This window comes from Orbicella faveolata, unplaced genomic scaffold (assembly GCF_042242905.1).
Source record: "Orbicella faveolata isolate gen_17 unplaced genomic scaffold, um_ofav_v1 contig_14, whole genome shotgun sequence".
Classification (NCBI taxonomy): Eukaryota; Metazoa; Cnidaria; class Anthozoa; order Scleractinia; family Merulinidae; genus Orbicella; species Orbicella faveolata.
Window position 1 is genome coordinate 22,859,038 of NW_028301541.1, and position 14,686 is coordinate 22,873,723.

The 14,686-nt window shown below is 38.2% G+C and overlaps 2 protein-coding genes across 3 annotated transcripts; both read left to right on the top strand.

Moving 5' to 3' along the window:
• Positions 1-1,029: 1,029 nt before the first annotated feature.
• On the top strand, positions 1,030-9,837 carry LOC110062208 (multiple PDZ domain protein-like). Of its 2 annotated transcripts, XM_089287144.1 has the most exons (11): positions 1,030-1,304; positions 2,518-2,648; positions 3,620-3,703; positions 4,105-4,231; positions 4,456-4,531; positions 4,676-4,706; positions 5,717-5,833; positions 6,170-6,284; positions 6,361-6,549; positions 7,224-7,358; positions 8,271-9,837. In XM_089287144.1, the coding sequence occupies exons 1-11, from the start codon at positions 1,256-1,258 to the stop codon at positions 8,279-8,281; spliced, it is 1,065 nt and encodes a 354-aa protein (XP_089143270.1). In that variant the 5' UTR covers positions 1,030-1,255; the 3' UTR covers positions 8,282-9,837. The 2 variants fall into 2 exon arrangements, with proteins under 2 accessions (XP_089143270.1, XP_089143271.1); XM_089287145.1 differs by lacking the exon at positions 8,271-9,837 and having other exon boundaries at positions 2,545-2,648; positions 7,224-7,402.
• Positions 9,838-10,132: 295 nt separating this feature from the next.
• LOC110062207 (melatonin receptor type 1B-B-like) lies at positions 10,133-13,467 on the top strand. The gene has a single exon (XM_020769079.2). The coding sequence runs from the start codon at positions 10,686-10,688 to the stop codon at positions 11,772-11,774; it is 1,089 nt and encodes a 362-aa protein (XP_020624738.2). The 5' UTR covers positions 10,133-10,685; the 3' UTR covers positions 11,775-13,467.
• The last annotated feature ends 1,219 nt before the right edge of the window (positions 13,468-14,686 follow it).

Genomic DNA, 14,686 nt, shown 5'->3' on the forward strand with positions numbered 1-14,686 from the left:
TGGACAGAGCGTGTTAAAACTTTTTTTTCTAAATCGATGAAATTTTAGCTTTATTTGATAATCCTCTCCATTTTAATCCATTTCTCTTTCCTACTTAGGCTTTATCGCATTGCGCGCATTTATACCTTTGTATTGCGCTTTTTTATGGTAAATTCTGACGGATGTTTTGAATTCTATTTTTAACAAAGACCATTTATCATTTTATCCATCTTCGAGTTCAAATCATGTACCTTTTGTGTGCGCAGATAACTTTTAATTCCCGCATGTCATGAAGTTAGGTTTTGCACTTCCTCCGCCTCTTTGCATTAAGTTTCCACCTTATTAGTCGTTGTTTTTGCTCTAAGCAGTTTGTGCATTTTGTTGCCCTAGGGAAGGAGGGCTGCCCCAAGAATTTTACAGTTTTGACTTCCGTCACATGATACGCTCTTGTGTTTAAAAGTTGTCTGATCTTGAAAAGTGCATTTCATTTGGGGGTGGGCACGGGGGGGGGGGGGGGCAGGGGTAAGGGTTTAATATCGTTCTTTGTTAGTCACTGGCATTACATTCTAGCGTGGTACTGTAACCTGCATATTGTCATACAAAAAAATCTTGCTCGGTCGGTTTTGTCGCAAGCGGACTGGTAATTAGAGTTTCACGCGCCGTTTTTCAGAATATTCCGGCTCATTTTTTAAGGGAAGGGAATCGTTCAGTATACTGTTTTTCTGGAGGTTCCACATAGATAAGATGTTTGCAAGGTGCACATAGTTGTTGGCATCGTTGACAAGGTTTTCGTTCAGTCTTTGTAAACTCTCTGTCTCGCGACGCGAAACTCGCTAGCGTTGACCAACATAAAATGACCAAGCAGTTTTATCTTTTCTGTTTTGAGCCAGTTAAACTAATTTAACTTAAAGAGTGAAGCAATTAAAGAAATGTGTTACACATTGATGTCTCGTGAGAGTTTGAAAAGTAAACAAAAACACTGCAACTTTCCAGACTGCAAACTGTAATTAAATTGATTTGAAAGCAAAGTTTTTGAGGTTATTTAAACAAACACGAAACCAGCCGTCAATGGTATGCATGCCTTTGTAGAGAAGACTAAAGACTCGCTGTCAAGCTTTAAAGTTAGACAACATCAAGCAAAGACGATTAACAAAGAAATTAAACGGCAGCATAATTAGAATTGAGCGTGATTTAGCAAAGAAAGTTGCGCGCAGTCTCAAAAAAGAGAAAGAGGACTCGTAAAGCACGTTTGCTGAAATTCCGTGAGAGAATTCCAATGGCTCCTGTGTCTAACACAACGAAAGCACGGGCTACTTCTCCCGAAGGTAAAACAAAGTGTTCTTTAATGTCTCTTGGGCTACTGTGCTAAATATAATAGCAAAGAATAGTCTAACTGCTAATAGGAATAGAAAGAGAGTGGATTATTACTGTAATTCGAAAGTTTCATGGAGAGTGTAGTGAGACAGCTGTAAACTGTTCCTGAGAAAGTTTGACCTCCAACAGTAAACAGAACTTTACTCCGAAATTCGACGTCAAGTTTAACTGACCCAACACGTCTTCGGGTCATACGTATTTCGCAGGAATTGCTCTGTGACATCGTCAAATATATCGGTTTGGAATTAAGCGAAGTCCTTTCTACGGAGTAGTTGTAACAGTTGTCTTGTTGTCCAAAAGTTTTGCAAATTTCTGACATGCCTGTCGCTAGCTTGACCGCATTAACATTAACTTTAGTTACTAAGCAGTACAGCCGACACCACGGGACATCATTTTACGTGTCAAAAGTACGCTTTATCTGTATTATTTAAGTTAGTTTGTGGACAGTTCAGGGCTTTAAAGTATGTTATGACTATGGCCATCTTTAACTAGGAAGAAGATAGCTTTTGCCATGAAACAGTTCATTGAGCTTTCAGTGGTTCAAAATTAAAAGCTGACAAAAATATGTTTGACTTGAAGAGTGCCAAACTCTTTGTCATATGTTGTCGCTCTGGTACATTAAGTATGTTTCACCAAGTATTTCTACCAAATCTCCGTAGTATATTACTTCTACTTAAGACCCAATTATGCCATCGTTTTCACGGTCACAATAAACTCAGCATGTGCGCATGAAATCAGACGAACGAGAAAAGTGGAATTTGATTTGAGCCATAAGTGAACCCGCGCAATTCATCCTGCCGATATGTAACACTTATTCTACGAGCGCGCGTTCGATATAAGAGATGGTAGATGACCAACGAGGCGCGTAGAGAAGAGTTCGCTATAATTATCTTATGTCAAAAACAGGCGCGAGTGGAATAATTGTTTTATTAAAAACGTCCCTCCCCCCCCCCCCCCAAGACTTAAATAGAAATAAAAACGCCCAAAGAATCACGCGTTCGCTTTCCATATTTCTGCAGCATGGTACAATGGCTCATAACCCATGATGGCTCAGCCATTAAAAACTCTTGAATTGATCCAGTTTTTCATAATTTATTCTATTTATCACAGTGTAGCTTACTGTACTTAAGACCTCGCTGAGAGTGTGTTTATCTACCACTTTAGTGGTGAATTTGTTTCCCTTTGATTCAGGTGACCCCAATAAAATAAAAGAGTTCGTGGAGACTACGATAACCATTGAAAAGGAAACGGCGGGCCTCGGGCTTGGAATTGTGGGTGGATCTGATACCTATCTGGTAAGTAAATATTCGAGATATTAATTTTGTCAGTTTATATGGACACGGTTATTGAATGAAGTTGTGACTTACTATAACTAAGTATTGTGTTCAGACAATAACGTAATGAACTTATTTAAAAGAATAATATATAAACAGTTTCGATTTTAAACTAGATTTAGATTTTAATAGTGCAAAAATTTTCTAGTAAATAACAGAACAGGGAAAAAGAATGCTTCTGAAAGCATAGTTTTAACAATGACAACGTTTGAAATTATAACTTTAAAATGTTTCGGCTTCTTTGAGGCCACTGATCGTTTGTTTATAACGTGTTGCATTACTTTCATTTTCTTGTTTTTAGTTGTTGTTGTCGTTTTGTCAGTGGGGTGGGGGTGGGGACTTTTTAAGTACCAAAAGTCACATCTTTTCTACTCCCCGCCTCCTCCTCCTCCAACTCCCCCTCCCCCATAGTCCTTATAGCATTCCTACCGAGGGCAATGATTTCAACTGAAGTGATTAGCTATATGCTCTCAACCAATGAGGATATGAACATATAATATGGTGTGCAGTAAAGTCCTCAGATGCATTTGTGACAAAGTGCCTCTGTTTTATAAAAACTCTTTTATTTTAATCGTAATGTCTCGACGAGGCAGGGTAACCTTTTGCATTTGCTAAGAGTACGGACTGAAGCAGCGAAAAAGTCTTTATTATTCTGGATGCCAAATTTTTAACTGTTTTAAAAGTATGTGAATTTAATTTTCTTATTATATATATGAAATTTTAACTTTAATCTTAGTAGTTTTATTTCTAAGCATATTGTAAGTTTTGTAAATTTTTATTATTATTATTATTTTTAGCAGGGGTCATTGATAGCTTTTTTATCTATCGATAGCTTTTTTTCATAGAGCTGACAGAGTTACCCTGACAAAATATAGATTTACTTACTTACTATAATAAAGAGTTTGCAAACCTGACATTACTTTACTGTCTAGGGAGGGATAGTAATAAACGTCATTGAGCCAGGAGGCGCGGCGGCTAAGGACGGGAGAGTAGCAGTTGGAGACCAGATCATTTTGGTAAATTAATTTACCTCTTGTGTATTCATTATGGTATCCAGGAAAAATACAAAATCATATTTTTGTATATATTCATGCATTCAGCATACAAATTCAGCTTTCAGGCCTCCATACAGTTCTTATTAAAATACCCCAAAGATTCTGATGACTGATTCTGTACCCACATTGTGTGGAGACACCGGGCTGTAGCCAGTATGAGGCAAACCAGTGCACTTGCCTCAGTAAGTTTTTTTTCATTTTTGTTGGTTTCCGTTTTGAAGGGGAAAAGTAAAATATTGTTAAATAACTAGGCAGATAATTTAACCATGCATGAGCGTTGCGTCAGTCAATTTTTTTTTTCTGGCGACGGCCCTGAGACGTGATGTTTATTTTAAGAAAATTTCTCCTGTTTGTGTCTTAAGGTAAACGGCGCGAGCCTACGACAAATGAATCATAAGAATGCGGTTTCCGCTCTGAGGCTAGCGTCATCTCCCGTGAAGCTAACTATTCTACGAGAGGAGCCTGAAAAGATTTTCACTTCAACTGAAGGTAAATAATTACTGCGGCTATTTCACAAAGTGCATTTAAGAAAAAAGAGTCTTGAAGTTTTCCTGATTGACTACCTGACTGCCTGACTGACTGACTGACTGACCGACCGACCGACTGACTGACTGACTGACTGACCGACTGACTGACTCTTTAATTTACTCTATTGCACACCATATTATACCATTTACACTCATATCTAAAGCTATCTCTTTTTCTGCTGTTAGAACCATCATTAGTCTTCGAAGTCAAATTAGCGAAACCCATCACTGACTACATAGGACTCAGCGTTCTCGCAAGAAAGTAAGTCTTAAAGAAACAAACTGATTCACAGCGATAAAACTCGAAGAAGAGAGCATCACTGATAAAAAAAAACCTCATTCATTTCTTGATCAGCTCTCACAGGTGATGAATAATCAACCAAACTTTTCTTTCTTATTACTCTAGGGACAAGAAAGGCGTGTTCGTTACTTATGTGGTAAGGTGATTGACAAGCTGCGTATCATTAACTTACTAACTATCCTGTACTGTAGAACTGAGATATATTTAATTAATTTTATAAATTCCACATTTCAAAACGTTTTTCCAAGAGAGAAATGCCATAAATTGAGAAAATTTTAAGGTTTTGCCACGTACTATTTCCAGTTTCGTTGTTAATAGTTTCAAAGAACGCTTGATCAACAACCAAAACCTCTGACGACGAAATAGACAGACAACGTTTATTTAAGCACGATTCTGAATTAAAGCTCAGTAGCTTATGGGGTCGTGTGAGTGGCGATTTGCCTTTAAAAGTACATGTAGTATTCCCCAATGTCTTTAGGGACTGATTAGATATACAGTGGAACCTAGGATTGCGACCACCTCTCCTCAGCGACCAGTTTTCCAAAATACTAAAGTTTCCGAGTCAAATCCCTATATTTGGAACCTCTTGTAAGCAACACCTCTCGTAAGCGACCACGACCATTTTTAGAGCTAAAAGTTTGAAATTCTCTTTTGTTTTTAACCTCCCGTAAGCGACCACTTCACAGATAACAGAGAGGAAATTGGATAATAAGGCGTTGTAACATCATCGTATTACAAGAGACGGAAATTTTTCAATGGGAAGAAACGTACTTTTTTTCTTAAAATTGACTTCACATGAATGAAACATTGCATCGGCATTAGCGCATGGGGCAACTCTCTTCAGTTACCATATTCTGATGAGGTAAAATTTTGACCTAATTTGCTCTTAAGTCTCGTAGACGACCACCTGGGCTTGACGCGCTATTGAGAGATGATAATTCCTATATTTTTCTTTAAGTTGTCTTTCCGTGTGTAATCGTTCCCTGCTCCCGCTTGTTCTCGGGGCTGGTCGGCCGACCTGTTTTCTTTTCTGTTCCGTTCTTTTGACTATTTTATAGAAAAGGCGCAATACAAATAATAAATGTTATTGTTATTGTTATTGTTATTGTTATTGTTCTCTTCTCATTCTGCCTCTTTTCCTTATAGTCCGAGGACAGCATTGCGTACAAGGAGGGATCGATTCATCAGGGAGACAAGCTTCTTGAAGTAAACGGTATAAGTCTCAAGAAAGCAACTCAAGAAGAGGCTTGTAAAGCTTTGAGGGTGAGTTGAAGAGAACATATTCGTTGAATATGCAGTGTATTGATACAATTAAATACAATTTAACACAGTCACAGAATCATTGAAAACTGAGGACTCTCAGATTTGACACATTTACTTTTCCGGAAGTTATCCTGGTTGCCCCGCAGTGTATTGAGTAATTTTGTCTTGATATAACAGGACAAAGAAATTTCCTATGTGTTGTAGCGATGATCTTTGAGATGTACCATACTCATGTTACAAAGCTATAAAAGATAAATGAAACCGGAGAGAAAATAAAACTTGTTACTTCTTAACAGCAGTTTTTTATTGATATAATTGTTTTTCTTTCAAATGCAGCGCGCCTACGGAACTGTGAAGCTAAAAGTAGGACGAATTTCATCTTTGTGCTCTTCACTTTCGCCGTCCAAAACTGAATCATCTTACGTCAATCGTGCTCTTGAAGACGATAGAGGTAGCTATACTCTCTTCATTTATTTTCAAAAAAATTCTGAACCGGCAAATATAAAAATCATTTTCTGGCCTTTCAGGGCTCAGCAAGGAATTCCGGCGGTGGAATAGCTTTGGCTTTGAACAGAAGAGGAAGCGTAAAGTACCACGTGACAGTAATAACAAAGTTCCCCCCAGACGACGGTCAGTCAGTTGCCAAGATTATAGCCAGGCCGGGGATATTGACCTTGAAGGACTGGAGCGAGCGTCTTCCGAACACGACATAAGAGGTTGGTTTGCTTTGCTGGGCTTAACAGTTTTTTCCTAATTTTCAGATTAGGTTTTGACAAATGTTTATCGACACTATTTTCCGTGTAAAAGGGGTTCGTTCAAGTTCACCTTTTCTAATACGCATCAAGACTCATACATTTATTTGGTTTTACCGCCTTTGATGTTTCCATACATAAAATCTATACATTTCCCAGGCCCTTAACTTGGAAGTAAAAATCTTCAAAATCTATGCTAATTTAGACTGGGTATCCAAGCCTTCTTCGCGGTTGTGATTTTCTTTGTTTTAACTTGTTTGGGAGGTTAGATATATTGGTTCTTGGCCAAGCTTGTTCGGTCAAGATAGCTGGATATCGGCCTATGTGTTTTTAGAAAAAGGCGGAGTAGAGGTCCAGTAAACTCGCAAAAAAAAGAGGCCAAGATCCAGCCATCTTGCACGAACAAATAAATAAAATAAATACATAAACAAGCTTAGTCAAGAAAGAATTTATTATTTGTCTTTCGGGGAAATGTTTCTTTCGGGACTGAAAGCGGGCAGTCCCGAGCTGGCGAGACAGCGCCATCTTGTCTGCTTGGGTAGCCAATCACAACACAGGATTTGATTCATTTTGTCCGCTCACGGAATTAGCTATACACTTAAGGAAATTATTATGCATCTCGTTTTTCACATCTATAGGGAACAATCAACCCAAGAGAGATAGAAATCACGAGGAGCCACACCAAGAGAGATTTAGATATATTTACCCAGACCGGATTGAGCTGTCATTTAGACAGCAGCCGAGTCGACATGGACAATGCTATCAGAAAGAAGGTAACAGCTTTAAAGACGTTTTCTCATGATGAACCTTTGGGGAGCAGGGATGATGCAGAGTGAGAGCGCTCGCCTCCCACCAATAAGGCCAGGGTTCGATTCTGGTCCGGTCCCATATGTGAACTCAGTTGTTCGCTCTCGCCTCTCTCTGAGGGTTTTTCTCCGGGTTCTCCGGTTTTCCTCCCTCCACAAAAACCGACATCTCCAAATTCCAATTCGACCAGGATAGAGGACCTGCATGAAAACCAGCTAAGGCTGCTGTGGCTTCCTCTCTAATTATTGAGATTTATTGTATTATAACATGATGTTTTCCTAATGACCATTGCAATATTTGCTCAATTACAATGATCCAAAATTAAGGAATAAACCAATCACTGAAAGCATATAACTGGAAGAAGAAAACAACCAACCAGTTTCAAACACGTAAGAAATCACTGCGAGCCGCGGGAAATAAAGCTAACCGCTGCCAAGCGCGGGAAAACACGAAACTGACGTCGACGTAGGCGCGTAAGAACGCGTCTGAATGACTTTGGTTTTGATCCTGACAGTTGAAAAACATACCGTTTACCTTATTTATTCGAAAGAGCGTCGTCCCGTTTTAAGCGCTGCTCTCGAGTAAGCGCCGCATCGGCAAGTCGAAAAATTTGTTAAGCGCCGCGCCGCCGCGTCGCTCCTTCGAGTTAATACGGTATTCCTGTTCTGATTGGTTACTGGCACGTTGCAAGTCATTTTTTTAATCTGGAAATTAGAAAGCTAAGCAAACGGGAAGTGAAGTGAAACTCACTGTATTAATTGGCTTAGAATAGGCCATAAGAGAAATATACATTCCTCTGTGCAAAAGCTCTCTATCCCTGTACTCCCACAAAGCTCTGCTTTACAATGTTACAACCGGTTTTTATTATTGATTTGCAGATTATGTATAAAAAGGGGAGCGACAACAACAGTTCCAATTGCCACTGTAATGGGGTGCAAGCTGGTGTGAACAAGGCAGGGGCACGTTTGCGAAGAAAAAACAGTTATTTCAAACAGAGGAGTTACGTCTATCTGAGAGATCGGCAGCTTGACAAAAGGAGAGGAATCACTTACTTATTTTCTTTTTAAAGTAATAGATGAGAAACTGGTAAATAAACAAGAATCAATATTGTGACCCCAGGGGGACTGAATTCCCATATAAAAAGGACAGGGGTGCTTTTCGTACTTTTCAGGGGTCAAAAAAGAGGTTTTTGTGGTGTTCAGCCTCGTAACGTCCGCAACATTTGTCTTAAACTGTCAGTAATGAGTTGTTTTAGAATTTGTACATCTTAAGGGTGAATAAAATTTCAAGCCACGCCCAAAAAATAGGACCTTGGTAGTCCTTCGGGGTTTTTTCCAAACTTTCGGGCGATCGAGTTCCCCCGTCCTATTTAGATGGGAGTCCCCCCTCCCCACCCGGATTGAGACGTTTTTTTCATGGAGGAGAGTTACTGGACTTGAAGGAAAAGAATGGCTAGGGTATATTTTGAGATGATTACACGTAGAGCCGGGAGACAAAGATTCATAGATTTCACAAGATAAAGCCAAATAAGTCAATTTCGTATTTGATTGGTGCAAAAATATTTCAATGCGATCCTGAAAGTTCATCCACAGACTAGAAAGCTAAAAGCACCTTGTACAGCTTGATAAACAATATTAAACATGCTGATCAGAACTGCTTGATTTAGCACAGGTTTTTGTTATTTGTTTTGTTTGTTTATCTTTAAATTTTGGCTGCTCAGTTTTCGTTTATATCATCGCACAGTGGTTTTTTAAGGATTGGTTCAATGAGCGAAAGAGTTTAATTAGTAAATGAAAGAGTTTAAATAAATTCGTTCAGGTAACACTACTGTTGTTTCCAATTTCCGACATAGACGCCTTAATTTTCGATCGCGACAGGTGTTGACACAGTTTAAAATTCAAAATACTTGGAGAAAAACCTTCATTAAGTCCATGGGTGACACAGAATTTCTTTGAAATTGCCTGTTCCTAAAGATTAGCTTTTCTTTCAAGGTTTTGATTGGTATGCTCCCGTCTCCGTTTCTTAGTGTTTTTTGTGGCATATGTCTATCTTTGCCTTATTTAAGCTCACTCAGTCTGTCGTTTTCTCCGTCAAGTTATTGACTAAAAAAGCACTTGCCGAAGACAAGGTTTGTTTTAAATTGATTAATTACGACTTTTTCTTGCTTATTTCTAATTAGTGTGTCATTAAGCTCGTTTTATTGCACGATATTGGAATACTTCTTATTTGAGTGGCCCCAAAATGATTAATTTCAACTTAATTCGACCCACCGTCTTTTTTGTGTTATAGTAATATCTTTACGGCCTGTTTATAACGCAAAACCACGCTGGACACAAAATTAGATTTTGCTACTGTTGTCGAACAAAACATTATTTGAGCATTTCAGCTGATTCAATATTTTGTATTAATCGACTCTTGGAACAAATAAAGACCTATTCTTTTTAACTTCTGTGACTTAAGTGGTGTTACAAAAGGCTCTAGGACTTCAACATAAATCATTTATGTTGTAATCGCACCATACATTAGATTCAAGCCTATTTTAGCACGTAAAACATATAAATGGAAAACATTTTTCCGACACCTCTTATTTGTTGCTATCGATACAGCGTAATTTTGTTTCATTTTTTAATCAAATAGCGATTTAATCAGCTGCTCCGACAGTGTTTACTTAAAACCTTACTATATTGAATTAAAACCTTTTTTCCTTTCGTGGGAAATGGTTAATTCTGACACTTCCAATTTCTTTGTGTATTTAAACCGTCCTGATGTCTCTTTGCGTAATTTAGTTTAACATCTTTTAAGATTCTGTGCATAACGTCGATATCTGTTGCAGTAACTAAACGCCAATAGGATAACATCGAGACAAACGTTTCAAATTTGAGGCGAGCTCCAACTGAGATGGATCATCCGTAATCAAAACGAAGAAGACCCGAGAACAACAGAACGTTAACACCCAGCACAATTATTTGTGATAATTTTAAGGCAAAAATGAATTATGTTTTTATGGCAGTTACCACCACTAGCCACCAATGAGGTGGAAGAATTAACTAATATCTCTGCTCCTTTGCATCAAGCAGGTGAAAGAGCATCGACCGTCGCAAATTTAACGACTTAACCGGCATCAGCACAAAGATTTAGCTATTTCGGCCCTAACGTACAGTTAAGAACGACACTGCTTTAATATCGACTGTTTTAAGGAATTTTCAGTCGAATTTTTAGCCCAATTTTTTGCGCTTTTCCCTAAGCTCCGGGAGACGTCGTTTTTATGCGAAGAAAACTGTCGGAAGGCGATCATGGTGATGGCATGGACAACCGCTTCGGTTATCGTAACAGCTCTACCGCTATGTGTGGTGATTTTAATCGGTATTCTTGGCAATCTAATGGTTGTTCTAATCAGCACTAAAGGCAATAGAGTTCGTACAAAGGGACGAGCCTTGATAGCCAGTTTGGCCTTTGCAGACACTCTGGAGTCTACAAATCTGATATTTATGCTAGTATCAGTGGCACATTACGGACATTGGATTTTTGGCGATGCGCTATGCCAGTTGAACGGGTTTCTCACTACAGAGTTTGTTATTTCGTCCATGTACAGCTTGACTGCGATAAGCATCAATCGCTATTTTATGGTGGTGAAACAAAACTACTATCGAAAGGTTTTCAACCCAAGAAACCAAGCTTTAATTGTCGCTTTTATTTGGTGCATTCCTCTCCCGTTTGCTATCGGACCATTGGTTGGTTGGTCGAAGTTTGAGTTCCAAACAGGAAAATGCATTTGCATCTTTTTCTTCAGTCGATCCGTCGTTTTTTCCGCCGCGCTTCTGGTAGTCGCTGTTCCTGTACCGCTGGGGATAATCTGTTTTTGCTGTTTCAAGATTTTCAGAGAGGTTGGTCACCATTCCAAGCGGGTTACCACAATGAGCAGTAATGCACCTTCAGTGAACGTTGAAGAGGTGCGAATCACTAAAACCTTGGCAGTTGTGATAGGCGCGTACCTAATTTGCTTCATTCCAGCTGCAACCATAAATCTAATTGAAATGGTTCAACCCAGCTTTGAAATACCTCTCTGGATCGATATACTGTCGATGATATTGGTCTTTTGCAACCACGCAAATAACCCCGTTATTTACGGAGCGTTGAACAGGCAGTATCGTAAAGCGTTCAAGGACATATTGAAAAATCTCCTTGGAGGGCGATGCTCGTTGGACAGAACGACTGATAGTTCGAACAATAGCACGGTGCTGGAAACAAGTACAGCGCCGAGATCAAGAAAGTTGTTTAAGACTACTGTGAATGTAGCGACAATGGCTAAAGCGAAAAGAAACAGTGAAGCTAAATACATCGAAAGCCCTGGAAACTGTTTAGTAGTAGTGGCACCGAAATGAGTTCGTTGGTTTAGAAAGTTGTATATAAGGAACAAAATTAAACTACTGAAACAAATTGGACTGTATATAAACTGTTGAGCTTAGAGCCAAGAATTTCAAAGCCTTTCAAAGAATTGCGGCAATTGTATATGTGTGTTTGTGTGTTTCTCTTTTCTTTTTTTTTGGCATAAACCGGTTACTTAAAAAGATTTTATTGAAGCGAACCGTGCTCCTAGCTATAAACAAAATTTACAGCTGTACGGGAAATTAACTAAAAGAGGGCTTTCTGGTATTTTGTGATTGATTGTAAGTTAATTTTAAGGCGAGGTAAGGGGTTTTGATGTATGCGTCCAGAATATTGTTTATTTACTTATCGTGGCAAGTGCATATGTTAATCACGGCCAATATTTCGGACAAGTGCTTATCTGAAAACATGAACTTTTCATAAGAACAGCAGGTATAGATTGGACAAACGGGTGGTGAACAGTTGAATTATCCAACGATGTAGAAATGAATGGCATTAAATATTAAAAGCTTCTTACTGAGAATTATCATAATAGAGAACCAGAACAGGGATAATATTTATTAACAGGATATGGAAAGTTAAAAGTACTGGAAATATTGCCCTCGTGAGATCGTTTTAACTTTCCTTCGCGCAAATTATCGCTTCTCCTCTGACCCTCCCAGGACCGTGTACGTGTTCATTGATTAAAGCACCTAGTTATAAATTGAGCATAACGCAAACGGAAGCATGAATAATTGATTATCGGTTTACCTCAATATTACAATCACCAGCCAAAATAGAGAACATTTTTTATTCTTAGCCACAGCTAGATTAAGAAAATCTACTATAAAAGCTCTCTCTATATATATTTCAAAACTCGATTCGCCCTCAAAGTGTTTCATGCATGTTAGTCATCTATACCTTCATAAATTTATTCATACGATTATGCAAAGAGTAACATACTACAAAGAAAGATGTGAAGAAGAGATCGTGTCGACACCAGTGCGTCGGCAATTTATTATTAAACGAAACTACTTCATCAGTGAACTATGAAGCAAATTTTGTTAGAAAAGAAAATTACGTTTTGCTTCTTTTATGGGGCAAAGTGCTTGAACATCGGCGCAATAGAGTGCAATGAATTTCGCAGAGGTCTAATAAATAAGAACTGTTATTGGAAAACAGCCCGGCTCTCCCGGCAAGCCAAAAATGGGTATTTTCAATCTTTTAGCCAATACGAACATTTAAGTAATTGCTCCTAACTGCACTAAGGTACTTTCATTACTAGATTCATTACTACACAGGTTTATTACCCGAGAATTGGGAATTAACGTAGCATTGAGTGATGAGTTCTGCCTGTCAGCTTTGTACGAGAAGTGCATTAAGACTTCAACCACAACACGACTGTTGCGGCTATTTCGTTTTTTCTTTGTCTTTTTATCCGTTCCGTATGTTAATGTATTTTCTCACATTCTGCGTGCTTTTTTTTTTGCTTCGTATGTAAATTTCGTTCCGCATATATTTGTGTTATTCTTTCATGTTTATTTAGAGTCGGTTTATCGTCCGTTACCCTCCCTGAACCCCGCTTCCAGCATTTGGAATTTACCTTCCTACTACGGAAAGTTATTAAATTTGCTGGACTAACTACTTGCAATTCGCTTTAAGTTGTTTGGAAATCAGCTCTCTGCCTCTTCAACGACAAAAAAAATTAAATTGCAAGGCCCTTAGTATACTGAGAAGTGTTTTCACAGGACATTTTTATAGCTCAATTCTGACAGAATTACATGTTTTACTTTCTGTCTAATTTCGAGGAAGTTTAAAATATAGTCCGTATATCTATTTCTGTGAACTTAAATTTTGTCTTTTTCCATGACACATACAGCTCAGGGGAAATACAATACCGAGCAGAACTTGCAAATTATTTCCGACGTTTTATTTCAGACGTTTGATGATTGGACACTTTTTATTTATCTCATTTTGGACAAAGATTTCGGACGCTTCAACTCGATGAAACATAGCTTAAGTAATTTTACGCCTACAAAATACGAATTAGACTGAAACATAATAGCTTACAGTGCACCCTCAAGGTTATACAGATACACTGACAAGACACACAAATTCTTTCAGGCCGTTACGTATCTCAACCAGCGTTTCAACTATAGTTCACTCCGTAAAGGAAACTAAGAGCTGTGGAGCTACTTAGAAATGATATATTGTACTGTAAATATTTCGGACGCTAAACATTTCGGACGGTTTTATTTTCGGACTTTTTTTGTTAGATATTGTATGCATGCAAGTAATGTATGCGTGACTGTATATTCCAAGATTTCCCAGTTCCTTTTCAATCAAATTTTCTTCGCCGTTAGTCATATGTATAACACTGCCATACTGTCAAACAGAGAAACCTAAAGCTGTACTGAAACGTTTACACTTATTTCATTTCATAACACTGCTAAGCTTTAAACAGCTGTTCTATAAATGAAGACAAAAACTAGTTTTGTTAGTACAGTAAAGTACCTTTTCATTGTTGTTGTGTACTAAACATTAAGAAAACATTAAAAAAAAAAAAACAGTGGAGAACAGTTCCCAGCAACTTAACATTTTAATTGTGTATTTCTATCGAAACAAATATTTTCGGAGTGTAAGAAAAGAAAATGAGGGCTTCTATTGACAAGTAAAATTAAACTAAAAATGGCATTGGAAGGTCTTACAAAAAAAATACTAGTCCAAACAAATCATTGCAAGCGTTTCTTATCTGCTCTTACATGAACAACAGTTCAACGAAAATGTCAACAAGACTCTAAGTTTCTATTTCTTGCGGAGTGATTTCGCGACGACGTAATTTCGCCTTTACTTTAGTCTCGCTTCCAGCTGTGATCTATGATTGGTTCAAAAAGTCCGCACCACTTTGTCAACCAATCAGTGGTCAAAG

What these genes read in the sequence shown, in the direction of transcription:
- LOC110062208 (XM_089287144.1), top strand. Translation starts at nt 1,256, where the DNA reads ATGGCTCCTGTGTCTAACACAACGAAAGCACGGGCTACTTCTCCCGAA. An exon ending in ACGGGCTACTTCTCCCGAAG is followed by an intron (nt 1,305 to 2,517) that starts GTAAAACAAAGT and finishes CTACCACTTTAG; the next exon opens with TGGTGAATTTGTTTCCCTTT. An exon ending in GATTTTCACTTCAACTGAAG is followed by an intron (nt 4,232 to 4,455) that starts GTAAATAATTAC and finishes TTCTGCTGTTAG; the next exon opens with AACCATCATTAGTCTTCGAA.
- LOC110062207 (XM_020769079.2), top strand. Translation starts at nt 10,686, where the DNA reads ATGGTGATGGCATGGACAACCGCTTCGGTTATCGTAACAGCTCTACCG.